Consider the following 15981-nt stretch of genomic DNA (forward strand, 5'->3'; position numbering starts at 1 on the left):
TGGGTACCTACCTGAGACGTATTCCTCGTCGGTAGTATTTCCCCTACTGCTACTACTAGTAGTATTACTAGAGCTATTACTGCTTCCGTTGTAATACTCGTCTATGGCTCTTACTGTACTATCACTAGACGAGGAAATGGTAATTCCTGACATCGTCTAAAGAGGAAATTTTTTAAGAAAACCTAAAAAGACGAGGAAAGAGGGATTACCTGGATCTAGGACGTACTGAAACTATGGACGCGGGAAGTCTTAGACGAGGCTCTAGACGAGGGATGTCAAGGAAGAAAAATCTCAGAAGTAAGAGGGTAATGGGGGCATTCCACTATTTATAGATGTTGACCTGAGCATATAAAACGACACAACCAATCAGGCATTGACACGTGGCATACGTCTCGAAAAAATGAACCGACGAAATAAATCACCAATTACATCGTGACACGTGGCGCTTCTGATTATTTGAAGGGGGTCATGCGTCCAGAATAAATTGCACATCCGTGGACGACACATGGACAAGGGGGGCAACTGATGGTGCCAGAAAACATCCAAGTTCAAATACTCGTCCTTATGGTCGTCCACATCAGTACTCAGAGCTGTGTTCAATACCCTTGTCCCTCCATTACCACCATTACCCCTGCACGCTCGTCCATTGTAGGACGAGCGGGCTGCGTATCTCGTCCTTCAGTTATGACGGACGAGATGGGTTAATAAAGAGCTAGACCTCGTCCTTCATTAATGACGGACGAGGTCAATTCACAGCTGGACTAAGCACCCTTTCAACCAAAAGCTGTATCGCTCGAGTCTCAACGCAGTTTCTGAAGAGGTAACCTTTGTGGCAGTTAAGGAAGTTACCCTCTGAATCCTCCAAACTCTACAACGATTAGCAGAAGTAACTGATTTCTACTGCTATATAAAGGCCTTTCGGTGCAGAGGTAAGGGGACCTTTTTTCTTTCTTTCTCTGGAAGAGAATTTTAGAAACGTTAAGCATTGAGAGCTTTCCTATCCCCCAGTTTTCTAACTTTACCATCGGAGAATCAAAGGCCGGCCACCACCGGTCTTCTCTGCTGATTTTCTTTGTTTTCTCAGGACTCATTTTACTAGATCAAGAACATCCGGAGACTTTTCAGCCCATTGATTCCTTAGAATTCCTTTGAATCTATCAGAATTCCTTTGGAATTATCATTCTTTACACTCTTAATACACATATCAAATTTTGTGTTAATCAGATATTAATTACTACATGATCTATAAGTTTATATTATATGCATAATTTTAAATTACAAAAATTACAATTTAAACAATTTACTGATGACATAGATATTAATCTTTAATTTTCTAAGAATTTTACAAGTATAGAGGATATAAGAAGAAAATGTAATCTAATAGTGGAATTATTAAAATTAACTTATAATAAAATGATATTGAGTATAATTTTAATTTTAAGTTATAAGTTATAACTAATTTTGTAACTAAATTTTTAATAAATTAATACCATAAGACATTATGTATAGTACCACCATTAATCCAATAATGGTAATTCCAAATTTTTTTTCCACGTGTACGAATATTAATCCATTAGCAATAATCCTATGAATTTTAATATTTTCACGTGTTACAACTAGTACAATAAAAGTTTTTCAAAAAAAAAAAACAAAATAGTACAATAAAAAATAATATAATAAAAATGTTATTATAATTTATATATATATATATATATGTGTGTATGGGAGAGAGAGAGAGAGAAAAACAGTATATTAATATTTATTGATATTGGCTTATCAAAAAATATTAATTGATATTGAAATTTTATTTCCCTAATCAAATTGAACAAGCCTAGTATTTGCCCCTTTTTTTTTTACATTTTTTTTTAAATTTTTAATATTTAATTATTTATTTCTCTTTCACCGTCAAATCACTCAATCTCTCGATCTATCTATTTTATACTGGTACCGAAACGGTGACCGGGTTACATTTTCTCCGCAGCCAAACATCGACTACAATCTCAAAATTTCACAGAGAGACAGACACAGGAAGAGGATTCGGCATTCGTGAGATAGGTTTTCATCACGCGCCACTCTCCACCATGGAAGGTAATTCATCGCGCCCCAATCTCAAGCGCCCTTTCTTCGAAGACGCCGACGACGACAACAACCTTGACTCCTCCAACAAACCCTCAGCGTAATTCTCTTCTCTCTCTTCCAAATCCCTAATCTCTCTCTCTCTCTCTCTCTCTCTCTCTCTCTCAAATTCATTCACTTTCTAGTTTTCAATATCTGTTGTTGTATCGGAAAAAAGTTTTCCTGGAAATGGAATCAGAGAGTTTCAAAACCAAAGATTTTTGAGTCTGAGTGTTTAGTGACTGTTGGTTTTATAGGCCAAAGAGGGTTAGGTTCCCAAAGGGAAAGAAGGTTAAACCAGCAGCAGCAGAAGAAGCCGTGGTGGTCGTGGACCGCGGTCCAGCTGAGGAAGATGATCCCATCGACTTGATGAATCCCCGCGCTGCCGCCAAGGAGCGTGCAAAGCGGCGGACACAGTTCACTGCTGAACTCTTTACTGAAGAAAGTAGAGGCATTCTCAATGATGTCATGGCTGCTGAAGTCGATTACAAGGTTTGTATTTTCTTTTAATTTATGTCGGTAGGTTTCAGATTTTATATTGGTTTGAATGTACTTTGAGGCTTCTAGAATGGAGTAATGTATCGAGCTCGCTTAGGTTTTGGTGGTATTGTTTATAATTGTGATGAATAGTTTCGACTAGGCGGTGAGGGAATTGGAGCCGTGTTTGTTTTTTTTTTTAAATGTTAGAGCGCAATTATAATTTTGAATGATTATTTCTTGAATTGGCAGCATTCTTTATAGAGTCAAGATGATTGCCAGATTCATCTGTTATTGGATCAATGGAAAGGGTAGCCAATGATGGGGATATCTTTTGGCAGGATAATGACAGCTTTGTCGATGATGGGATTCAGATAGAACCTTTCAATTTAAACAAAGAGAGGGAAGAGGGCTATTTTGACGCGGACGGAAATTTTGTTGAATATGTCAACGATAATGAAATTAAGGTAAAAAGAAGGACTTTACTCGTGTGCATTTTAGACGTGGAATTTACACGTATGTTAGAGTTAAAATGGATTCATGTAGGATGCATGGCTTGATAGTGTTGAGGCTGAACCAAAGTATGCTGGAAAAGGGTCTGCTGTAATAAACAATGAAGATGATGCCAATGACCTTTCTTCTGACGATATCGGAACGATGAAGAGGCGTATTGCTGACATACTTGAGCCAGGAGAAACTGTAAGTTATAGTGTGTTTTAAATTCATTTATTTATGGTAAACATTTTCAGCTTTCTATTTTGTAATTACAACGTCAATAAGATTACAAAATTGTGTATTCTAGATTGTACATACTATTTTCCCTTAAAAACTGACTATGTATGGCTTTTTTCTGCAATTGTGAAAGTGGCATACTTTATATGTTGTATTTGAACCTAGGCCTTTTTGATTTGAAGGCATGTTTTGGTCAGTCAATATGATGTGACAAGAAATGAATATAAATATATTTTGGATATTCTAGATGACCACAATGCATATTGTGTAAATAACAATGTGCAATGACCAATGGTATCTGTGTACTCATTTAAAGTGGAAGTTATGATGAAAATCATGGAAGATTAAATTGGTTGCTTCTTTACAAATTCATTTATTCAAACTTTATTTTATGGGGCTTGAGTGTGATGCCAATTAAAGCAAGAATGCTATGGTTTTAAAGGTCAAGTCATTAGTGGTCTAGGGTTAAACCATTTTTTAATTTAAGGTTTTATTTTATTTTATTATAGCTTGTAGCAACTGGTTGGCACACTCTGGTGTTTTCAATGAAAACATCCAGGGTTCAAATCCCCTTGCCCCCAATTATTGAATTATCAAAACAATATTTTATTAGTTGTGGTTAGTTTATAGTAAGGGCAGAACTTGTTGTGGTGAGTGTGTTTTCTATGCATAACTGAGGGATCTCTTCCTCCTAAAAATTGCTTGCAAGTTAGATTATTGATGCCTGTCCACGCTTTACCATCCTTACCCTCTTGGGATGCACACTATTTTTGCTTTGCTGGGAGTTGGATTGGAACTTGGGGGGTGGATTTGTTGAAAAGGGAAGATGAAGGTTTGGGATAGGAAAATTGTTAGCAAAAGGAATGTTGGTAGGTTGAGTGGGGGTATACTGCTTTGTCTGTATTCTGGTGGCGATACTGTATGTTTGATGGAGGTGGTAGTTGAAAATTAATTGGGGGTGATAGCATTAGGTTTGGTGGTGGTGGGTTTTTGGCAGGTGGTAGCAGGAGATTAATCATCCCTTTGCTGATTCTTATTCTTTTTGAATATGGCAATACTTCCTAGAGTTACAAATACAACGACAAAATATAACCAGCACCTTATGCATTGTGAAAAAATTCATACACTGGTGGTAATTAAAGAATGCATTAAGAGTCATTTGACTTATATCTTATGTTGTATCTGGGAAATTTTCAATTTCCATTCAGGATTGTATTGTTTTGGCTTGATTTTTTTCAATTTATACTATTGCAGAAGAATATGAGTTGCAGCATTATTTCATCACTATTCCATCATGTATGAATTATGATTTGTGTATTCATTTAGGGTAACAAAGTTAATTGTGTATCTCCTGATAGGTTTTGCGAGCTTTGAGAAGGTTAAAGGGTACTTCAAACAGGAAGGAGAAGATGTCAGCTGAATCAAAGATTGTATTTGACCAGCTTACAGAAGATGCAATGAAGCTGATGGAGAATGGTGAATATGGTAAAGTGCTTGCTTTCTCAATTTTGTCAGCCCCAGGTTTACTTGGAACCTAAAAGATTTGCATTTTTATTCAACTCTCTGTAAGAATCTGTTTCTCTTGGTTAAATTGCATCACTTATTGGTGGAATTTCTGTTCTGCAGATGTGTATCATGAAAAGCAGGAGGTCTTTCAGCGTGAGGCAGGTCAGTGTTTTGCTCTGTACTTTTTTTAACAAGGTACTCTTTCTTTAAGTGTGCATGTGTGTGCTTTTGTATGTATATTGGTATTTATTATTGCGTTGTCTGCTTCTGTGTTGTCCTGATAATTTACACAAATGTCTGTCTGTGTGTTTGCTCGCTTGTTTTCATATTTTGGAATGTTTAACCACCTGATGTGTTCAGGAAGATTTAATGCAGAATTCACTATTGGATTCCCCTATAGATTCTACACATGAGAGGGGTAGTCTTTGGATGGATCAATCTATATAGTTGTAGTGTCTTTACTTTTTTCTTTTTTCTTTCAGTTTCTTTGAATGAAGTTATTCCATCCTAGGTATTACAAAAGTGGGATGTTTGGTCTGTAGTTAGGAATGTTTAGTTATGGTTCTGGATTATTTTAATCTTGTTTGAGTCTTGTTAAGTTATTAGAAAGTCTCGTTTTCTAAATAAGACTCTTAGCAAGGTAGGGCCCTTTGGACCCACCCATAGGGACCCCACCAAAACTGTGTATCAGGTAATCTAGGGGAACTCCTAGTGGGGATTGAATCCAGGATGTATGAGTCTACAACTCATCCCAAGCCTCCAACCGCTAGGACTCTCTCTCTTCCTAGGTTTGTGTGGGTTTTATCTATTTAAGCAAGTATTGTAACGAATTTGGTCACACTTTTTTAAAATTATTGCCAATATCTTGGTTAATAGATTGCAGGTGGTGCTTCACGAGATAGTTTAAGAGTCTTAGATGAAGGGCAGAGAAATTTTAGACTACGTACTCATTGCCAATGAGTGCCTGGACAGCAAATTGAAGACGAGTTCCATGGTTGTTGTGTAAAATAGATGCAGAGAAAGCATATGATCATGTTAACAGGGGGATTTCCTTATTTATCTAATTAGGTGTTCTGGATTCTAGAAAAAATGGAGATGGATATTGTTGTGTATTTAGACAGTCTGGTTCTCAATTTTGATCAATGGTATTGGTAGCCCAAGTGGTTTTCTTGAGAGTTCAAGGGGATTAGTTTAAGGGGATCCGCTATCACCAATACCTTTTGTTTTGTTTTGTTGTTGTACTGAGATTGGGGGTTTCTTGTTTTCTCTATGGTTGGATTTTTGAATCATATGGATGTTCATTTGTAATTCTTTAGAAAGCTCACCATTTTGAGCTCTTTTTTTTAATTTTTATTTTTATAATAAATTCTTGATTATCCCAAAAAAAAAAAAAAAGATGTTAGCATTGGGTTCTTTATCCTTGTATTCATTATGTGATTTGATTGATCTTTGTACTTTGAGAGGTTGATTGCATTTTTCCCATTGTATACTTCCCTATGAACTTGGCTTCTCTTGTCCATCAATAAACTTTTTTTTTAATTAAAAAAAAAAGAGGAGTACCCCTCTGGTGTTATTTGATAGTGGGCATGTTTTTACATGATCAGAAAAAACATAATCAAGCATGTACGTACTATGCAACAAGCCTAAAACTTAGACTTTGAGATTGGCTTTACTCCACACAAGGGCCTTTGATTAAGCAGGCCGGTTTTAGATCAAGGAGGTTAAGATTGATGAAGAAAAGAAAAGAAAAAAACAGAGAATCACAGGTACTTTTCTGGGTATGAACAGCATCCTGTGAACTGTTCAGAAGGGGTCATTTTTGGCATTTGGTCGTACTTGATAGTACACTTAGAATATTTTGCAATATGATTGGTAAGGATCAATGGGGACTGAGTAATTTACTTTGGAAGTATAGTGCTGAAAATTTATTTTTATTTTTAAAAAAATGGGGATGAAAAGGGAGAGAACTATTGATGTTTATATGGGTTTTCCCATTATTGGATAGTAGTGAAATATGAATTTGGAGGACAGATGGGTGTGGTTTAATCTGGAAAGTACAGAGACCATTGGATGCCTTCTCTGCCTAAAAGAACATTATGCTTGTATGTGTTACCTCGTTCTATGATCCGAAGTCTGTAGGTCTGCCCCCTTCCTCTAGAATTAGTTCAAGCCTTTTGGATTCAATCCTTAGAAATCGAAGACCTCCCATACGTACTACTAAACTACTGCCCCTCCACCACAAGGACCTCTCAGCTCTGTTATCAGGGGACCTATTATCAAGGTAAGTCTGGTGGAGTGCCTGGTGGTTCCCTTGAAAGGAGGAGCACCATTTGCTTCTTAGTTCCTAAGTCTCAGCGTTTCTGGGCTTTGAACATCTTGCTTGCTATTTCTTTCTTTATTCTCGCTGGTTCTTCTCTTTTAGGGGAGGGTAGTAATTTGTTGATACACCAAAGGGTACTATTCATTGCCCAATTCTTAGTTTTTCTTCTTCTAGTTGAATCGTGAGCTCTTCTTGATTCCAAAATTAGCCTTTTTGTTTTTTAAAGAATGTGAAGTCTTTTGATCCACCTATATCAATTGGTGGAAGTTCCTCCGCACTTAATATATGGCCTTTAAATCAATACCTACTTGTTTATCACTTATAGAATGTAGTGCAATATTTTTATTAATTTATTTCTGTCATTATATGGAATCAAACTTAATTCTACACTCATGGTGTCAATTAAAGCATAATGGATGCATGCATTATCATTGTTATTATTTATTTCATATCTTTTATTTTACATTTGATTTTTCCACGAGTCAGTTTTCTTCAATCACACTTGCATTTGAGTTGGTGCAAAAGGGTGGGTGATTATTGATAGCATTATAAACTATGGTTTTTTTTTTACCATGTTTCTTCAGAAGGTTATGAGAGATTGGCTAAGGCAAGAGGGGAGGGCATATCAACAAGTGCAGGTCAGGGGGGTTCTACTTATTTTGGCATAGGAAATGGCTTGCTGTCTGACATGACAGATACTGAAGTAGCCTCCACAGTGCTGCCTGGTCCTGTTGTGGATACCTTGAACCCAAGTGCGTCTACTGCTGAAACATCAAGCAATGACGCTGATGCTTATGATATGTTTGGGGAGGAGGATGAAAATGCCACTGCTAAACCATCTTTTGATGGAAGTAATGTAGTTTCTGGACATAATTCTGATGCAGTCAACCAACCATCAGCAAGCACCCTAAACTCTGAATCAGAAAGTAAGCTATTTTATTGATTGTAAGAAGTTCAAAAGTTTAGAATTTTATCTATAAAAAAATTTTTGGCATATTATTTTATTGGGCCTAGATAATTCATTATTGGCATATGAAATACTATTTTCTTTGTTGCTTGACATGGTTTTTCTTTTGTCTTTTAATTGCTTGGTTTTCAGGTGGAGCTTTGCAAAATGATTACGTGTATGATGAGTCCACTGGGTACTCTCTCCTCTCTCTCTCTTTTTGAACTGGTTTTCCTGAGATGATCTTGATATATCACTTTGAAAAAAAAAATAAAAAGATGATCTTGATATGTCATGAAATTTAATGTCTTCGATGTGTTCATGACTTGTTTGTTTGTTTTATTTAGGATTTGAATTTATGCAATGTTACAATTGGAAATCCTGTCCTAGTTATAATGATAGAGACAATCTCTTTGGAGGAGGTTGGGTGGGGTTTTGCAATGGTTCAAATATGCAGGGTGAAGCTAATACCATTTGCTAGGTCACAAATGAATCATGCCAAACCTTTTTATTTATTTATTTATTTATTTATTTTATATATAATTTAAATGTAGGGAACCTTTCTAAAGAAGAACACTTCGGACTCGCCTTTAGCTGGTAAAACCTATAGGCAACTAACCCCACTTGCCAGAACCAATTGCTAGGTAATCTAGGGGCATTCACCCCTGATTGGCTAAGTGATTTATGCTCATGCCTAGGAGCAACCAAGTCCAAATTAGTGTTGAGTGTGCTTGAACAATCGTGCTTGAGCTTGGATCAGTGAATTTTTTATCAAGCTTGAGTACTAGTTGATTACTTGTTAGAAATTGTCTCAAATTCCTATTTATAGTTAGTTTGGGTTTTCTTTTTTTGATAGGTAATTTGAGAACTATTATTAATGAGAAAAAATGAAAAGTACAAGTTGTTCATGATGATGAACAACAAGAAACAGAAGAAAAAAACAGCAAAACAAAAGAAAAGGAAATCAGACAGATAAACTAAGGGAAAACATAAACTTTGAAAGAGACAAAGAATCAGTAAAGCCCCAACATCGAGCCCACTCAAAAAGACCGCGCTAGCATAAAACCTTTAACAACTCATCCAACGTCTTCTCCATGTTCACGGAGTGACCATTTCTTTTCAACCAAACAATCCACATTAAGCACCAGGGAATCAAATTCCAAATATTCGAGTTATACTTCCCAAGCCACTGATGCCAACAAGATAACAATCCCGCCACCGATCTTGGCATAACCCAATGAATACCAAAAGCCTGAAGCATGAAGGACCATAAGGTATGTGAAACAGGACAATGAAGTAGAAGATGGTTTATCGACTCCCCATCACCACAACACATACAACACCGATTTACCAAAGGGCGATCCCTAAGCATGAGATTATCCAAAGTGAGAAGCCGATCATGAGTAGTTGACCACAAGAAGAAGGCCACTAACTTAGGAATCTTTGGTTTCCACACACCCTTCCAAAGAAACCAAAAATGCGGAGTACCCTAAATTCCTAAATTGCTTGGTAAAAAGATCAGGTATCAAACTTACCATCCCTTTTGAGCCTCCAACAAAGAGTATCCCTCCTCACCCCTCAAGGAATACGAGGATGGATAAGCTGAAGAAGAGAGTAAGATGCAGCTAGCTCTCAATCTTCAAAAGCTCTATAAAACCTTAAGTCCCACACTCTAAAAGAACCTCCTTCTGGAGTCCACAAAACTTCAAAAATGCATGCATCCTTAGCAGCTGAACACACATAGAGCTCAGGATAGAGATCTTTTAGGGTATTATCCCCAATCCAACAATCATGCCAGAAGCGGATACGGGTGCCTTCACCCACTACAGAAGACAAATGCTTAGAAAAACTCTCCCACCCTTCATGAATGCTTCTCCAAAGACCACATCCATGAGACCTCCTGCACACTTTCGTACACCACCCCCCTTGACCCTCACCATATTTTGTGGAGATAACCCTCCGCCAAGGATGGGTAACTTCATGTCCAAAACGCCACAACCATTTCCCTAATAAAGCTTGATTAAACGATGCCACACTTCTAATCCCCAATCCACCCAATTTAACAGGTAAACACACCCTTGGAGTAGAAAGTCTATTCCTTGTTAAAGAAGTAATTTGGCATTCCTTCTTTACAAAAGGAGGTCTTCCTAGTCCAAAATGAGTATGTATTGATTTATTTTGTGAAGCATGGACAAATGAAAAAGGATGCCATACCTGTGTCTGACACGTGTAGAACTCGGGTACTGCATCGACACAAGTTCATTCGTGTCTAGTATGTGTGGAGAAAGGAAAAATTAATTTCTTAATTGGGACCCGGCTTGGACACAGTCAAGATATGGCCACCCAAAAAATTGAGAAGAAAAAAAAAAAAAAAAAGCGATTGTTGCCTTAGATCTCTCATCTCTTGTTTGATCTACACTCCAACTACTCAGAACAGATCTGCACAAATTGAAGTCATTGACACAGCTTGGCGTTGCTCCAGGTTCATTAGTGCTTCTTCAAGCTCAGATCGGTGCAGATCTATTTCTTCCTCCTGACTTTATGCACAAGATTGGCCTTTAGATTTCTCTCTGTCGGATTGTTACGACTGTTGGTGTTTTTTTTTTTTTTTTTTTTTTTTTTTTTTTTGAGTTCTTACTTTCTGGGGAACAAAAAGAATAGAGGTTTTTCATTTTTGGCACTGGTAGCTTTGGCTGTAGTCTGGGGGTGTTCTTTTATGGAGTAAAACTCGAAGAACCTAGAAACTACACAAGTAAACGGTCAGGTTTTTACTTTTCTATTTTTTTAAAAAAAATTTTCAAGGAGTGACAAAAAAATAATAAAGTAAGAAAAAATAGTAAATAGTAACAGTACAGCTTTTTTTTTTTAAACACATTGGTCTAGACCTATGAAGCACAGGTGCATTTCTGGATTCGGGTTCGGGTGTGGGTGTGGGTGCGGATGCAGGACTCGGCAATTTTTGAAAAAGTAGGGTACGAGTGTGGCGGGGTGCGGCGATTAAAATTTAAAAAAAAATATTTTTATTTATATTTTCTATATACTGCTAAGCATAAATTATAAAATTATGTTTTGAAAATACAATTTTATGATTTTACAATTATATTTGAAATTATATTTTTAAAATACAACTTCACAAAATATATGCAAGACTGTATGTAACTAATTATATACAACAATAATTAATCTATATTAAAATCTCAATTGTTTTATAGGGCACAACTTCACATGTGTTTCATTCGTGCACTAAACTAAATAAAGCCATAGTGCTTCTACAGTTCTTACACACACACACCTACTAGACTTCTTCCACTCCTTTTTGTTTCTCTCTCTCTCTACAATCAACCCATGGAAAACTAGTCCTTCACTTCATACCCTGACTCCGGCAAATCCTCGCCGCGCTCACGTGAAATCGACTTTGAGAATCCGCCACCGTGGGATGATCAGCCTCAATAGAACTACAAAGCGAAGTTCATGTGTAGCTATGATGGCAAGATCCACCCAAAAAAAAAAACTGGACACAACACCGACGCGCGGGCAGCGGCATCGCCCATTTTGCCACATCTGTGCATCCCAGGTCCAGACCTCATATTCAACTCTATTTTTTTTTTTCCATAGGATTTATTATATATAGACAGTTTTGTAAAGGATTTGGCAGCTTTGGCCCAAGTGTATTCCCTATGTGAAGAGAAGACTCAGAAAAACATGAGTGACTATCTTCAAAGAGTAATTTAGTATATTTTTGAGGTTAAAAGATACTTATGTTTGTAAGTTGAGGGTCTGTTGGATGTATGGGTAGGGGTGAACAGCGGCCGGTGCATCCTGTGTTGGGAGAGTTCTCTTCACCGCGCCAACCTGTTGGTATTCCTAAAACACGTACTGCAGCCATCCTATTGGATTGAGATTTCGGCCATGTTGGTGGCTGTCTTTGTTGGTGCAGTGGTCTGATTCTTCAATTGGTGGAAAGAAAAGCAGAAAAAATATTAATGGGAGAGAAAATAGATCTAGATCCCAAAACTCACCCACTTTATACCCAAACAACCATATCAGATCAGATTCAATGGAGAGAGAAAGTAGATCTGAGACCCAAGCGACCCAAAAGAGGTTAGAGGGTGGTGGCTTGGCTGAGATAAGAGGTGAGGAGGAGGAGGAGAAATCTGGGTTGGATGAAATCTCGGCAAGGATGTGAAATCTACCTGGTTGTTGTAAGGAAAAAACTGGGTTGATGCAGATTTGTGAGAGTCTGTGAGTTTGGTTTGTAAGGTTTGATTGAGTGTTTGTAATCCATATAATTGATTGTGGATTTTAGTTGTCATTGCTTGTGGTCGAACCATGTTAAATATTGTTGTTATATGTGATTTTTTTATTTCTTGTTCTTGTGAAGTGCTTTTGCTAGCCCTAGATTCTGTCATTTCTCATTTAATTTGTGGAGTCCAACTTGAGGTCAAATTAGGAGACACTTTTTTATTTGCTAACTACATGAAATAGAAAACAAGAATAAATCGATCAATTTTGTAGTGAAATTCAAAGTGAAAGATATCTATTAAAATAGTTATGTACTTATATGAGATCAGCTGAAATCTATATATTTTACATGAACAAATTCCTCAATTTCCTTTTTAACATCCAAGGAGAGGTTCTTCAAGGCATAGATGTAGCAATCTCCCAAGGAGTACATTAATTTCCAATAAAATTTAATAAATGGTTATTGTGAAGTGCACCAAAAGAATGGGATTAAAGGAAGTCTTTGGAGAGAAATGTTTTGGAACTTATATGATGGCTAATGTGGATGGATGACAACCACTTGAAACAATATCTTACTTGTTAATTTGGCTTAAAGCCTATAAGTTGAGCCCCTTGAAGTTACAGCTCAGGTTCAGTCTCAGGCTCGCTTATTACCTGCCTGATTTCAGTCTCGAATTTGGATTTTTAAAATATGAATGGGCTGAACCGCTTATCCCGGCCAACAGAGCTTCATACCAGATCACTTGTTTGCAGCACTACCCATGTGATGTGGTCACCATAAATGAAGAGAACTTCTTATTCATTCGTTATATATATTTTTCTTACCTAGTGTAAAAAGCATGCAATTTCAAATATAAATAATTAATACCATTTTTGGGGTGAAGTAAAAAGCATAAAATAACTGGTTGAATGACCTTTGCTCTTTTACATTTAAAGAAATGTATGTGATCTGCCTTCCCCGTCCTGAATAGATGAACATGACCAAGCTGAGCATATGAATCTTGTACTTTTTGTTACTAGAAGTTGACCCCTACAATTTGTGGCTCACCTGCTATTTTGGTTTGCCAATATTTTCTTTGAAATGTTTGCTGTGGGGTTTCTCTCTCTCTCTCTCACTTAAGAGCATCAAGTATAGGAATTGTAGTTGTTTGTTGTAGATTGTTGGTTCTATCAAATTGCTACCATTATTTTCATGGGCATGCTCTTGTATTCTCTTTAGTAGAGCGCTAGAGCATTCTGAACAATCTATGTAATTTGATGATCTCTTTTAGAATCAGGTGTAGGTGTGTGTTTGAACACTCACATGCATCTACATGTATGTGTTTGCATGCTTGCTCCTTTTTCTTTTGACTAGAAGAATGTGGATTCCTCACAATTCAGACTTATAAATCTCAAAACTGTGCATCAATTTTGTATGAAGGTATAGTACACACATCAATATCAATTTATATATTTTACACAATACAAGAGCCTTGTAGCTCAAATGGCAACTCCCGGTTTCTCCAATGGAGACATCCTGGGTTCAATTCCCCACCCTCAACTATTGAATTATCAAAAAACAAAAAAATGTATATATCTTATATAAGCTTTTTAATTAACATGAACAACCTTATAATGTTAATAACTAACTGTTTGAAACTAAAAACATGGGTAGCATTTTGAGTAGTTCCTTCAACTAGCCAAGACACAGCCCTCTTTCCCTTAAACACATTTCCCACCTGTCTACTGCCAAATTAAGAAAATAATGCAATGGAAGCCTTGCTCTCTTGCCTCTTTGCATAATCTCCCTTACTGCTACAGTGCTACTACTCCGACTTCCTGCTTTGATGTGTAGTTAGAACTGTAACATCACACAAATTCCTCCTGCCCAATTTGACATTTGGCCACAAAAGCAATCACCCTCCATCCCCACCCCCCTTCCAAAAAAAAGCTGCAACTAGTCCACACTCCTTAATGCTATCAGCTGCCACCTCAGCTCTCCTTCAGTCTTCTTGGAACCAAATCCTGCCAGCATAGCCACACCCTTACAGAGCTAGAGAGTACCTGCCAACCAAAGGCTTACTAAAACATTAGAAACTGTATAGGAGACATTGCACAAACTCAAATACTGTATTCCTATGATACCAAATAGCCCATAAAGTTACAACCAGGACTGTGCAAGTTCTAATAACCTATTCACTATGAAGGTTAGGATGCCTTAGCCACGGTAATAGCCCAGACAGACTTGGTGATAACATGTCTAAATAAAATTCATTTCCTCTTGAGTATACTAACCTTTAATCAACAAATGCCCCTGCAATTCTTACATGATGCACCCTTTCAACTCAATCAGACCATTTGTGTCATTACCATAGCCAAATATCCCATGGGTTGCACTGATGCAAGACATTATTAGTACTGGGCCATGGAGCCCAGCAGCAACAAATAAGAAAATTCCTTGTAAGGCCACCTCCACTAAAAATTTATTATTAATAGGTCACCTGAAAACTTTCATAATGAGGTTGTTTGGTATCATGATTGGTCGGTATTTTCCTAGAAATGGTTTTGTGGGTTTAGTTACTTGAAAGCAGTGAAGATAAATTATGTGATTATTGTGAGTAGTAACAACAATATAATGATAATGATAGTTTCTGTTCTCTCTATAGGCTTGTGCGCTCTTGTATCTTATCTGGTAATAGTGTTCTGCAATGATCTGAGTGTACTTGTCTCCATGTTTTTATGATATCTCATTATTAGTTCATGCAAATGTTGCATGAGCGTGTATTTCCTTAAATGTATTCAACATTTGTTTATTGGCTATGTTTGTATCTTTTTCATACCCAACCTGATTCTGCTTTCTTTAATTTAATCTTGGGTATCTCAACGCTTCAGGTACTACTATAGCAGCAGTTTGGGGTACTATTATGACTCATCCACAGGACTGTTTTGTTCTGCAGCATCAGGACAATGGTAATGTAAATGCGTCCTTTACTTTTTAGTATTTATTTGATGTTGTGTTGTGTTCCTAATTGGTTGCTGATAACTACCCTAATTAAATCATCTTGACTTTTATATGTAGGTATTCGTATAATGAAGAAACCGGCACATATGTTGAAGTTCAGCAGGTTGCATCCAATGCGATTTGAAGGGGAGAGTTCTACTGCTTCACTTTAGGACTTTGTACAGTTCATGGAGCATAGAGTTGTAATATGTGGAATTGAATGGTCAGATAGGTTTTCCGTGGGAACCAGTGTTTCTTACAATTGGATTGTCATATAGTTTTGGATTTTCTTGCCCAAGGTGACCTAATTTAATGATGTGACAACATGTTATCGTTTTGCTTTTTAGATGATTATGAATGGGTTTTCAATTCACATCTAAATTGATCCAGTACCATCTCAACATTGCATCTATGGGAATGCTATTTTGCCTTGAATGATGATCTTGAAGTGTAATTCTTTTACAATTACATAGATAGCTGTCCTTGAAAACTTTTATATAATTGTTTTAGGGTTTGTTTGAATGAGAGGATGAAAAAGTAGGAAGATATAAAAGATTCCAGATTTCTATTGTGTATTTGGTAGAGAATGATGAAAAAATGGAAATTTCCTTGAGAAGAAAAGGCAAAGGATGAAAAAGGTGGATTGTATGATTTATTTATTAT

General features: G+C 36.8%; 1 protein-coding gene across 1 annotated transcript; it reads left to right on the forward strand.

The window, feature by feature from the left end:
• The first annotated feature begins 1941 nt into the window (after positions 1-1941).
• LOC112036615 (SUPPRESSOR OF ABI3-5) lies at positions 1942-15756 on the forward strand. Its single transcript, XM_065762427.1, has 10 exons — positions 1942-2176; positions 2373-2607; positions 2934-3059; positions 3139-3291; positions 4683-4809; positions 4951-4992; positions 7735-8076; positions 8250-8292; positions 15210-15287; positions 15397-15756. The coding sequence occupies exons 1-10, from the start codon at positions 2082-2084 to the stop codon at positions 15461-15463; spliced, it is 1308 nt and encodes a 435-aa protein (XP_065618499.1). The 5' UTR covers positions 1942-2081; the 3' UTR covers positions 15464-15756.
• Positions 15757-15981: the final 225 nt, after the last annotated feature.

Source organism: Quercus suber, unplaced genomic scaffold (assembly GCF_002906115.3).
Source record: "Quercus suber isolate HL8 unplaced genomic scaffold, Cork oak 2.0 scaffold_458, whole genome shotgun sequence".
NCBI lineage: Eukaryota > Viridiplantae > Streptophyta > Magnoliopsida > Fagales > Fagaceae > Quercus > Quercus suber.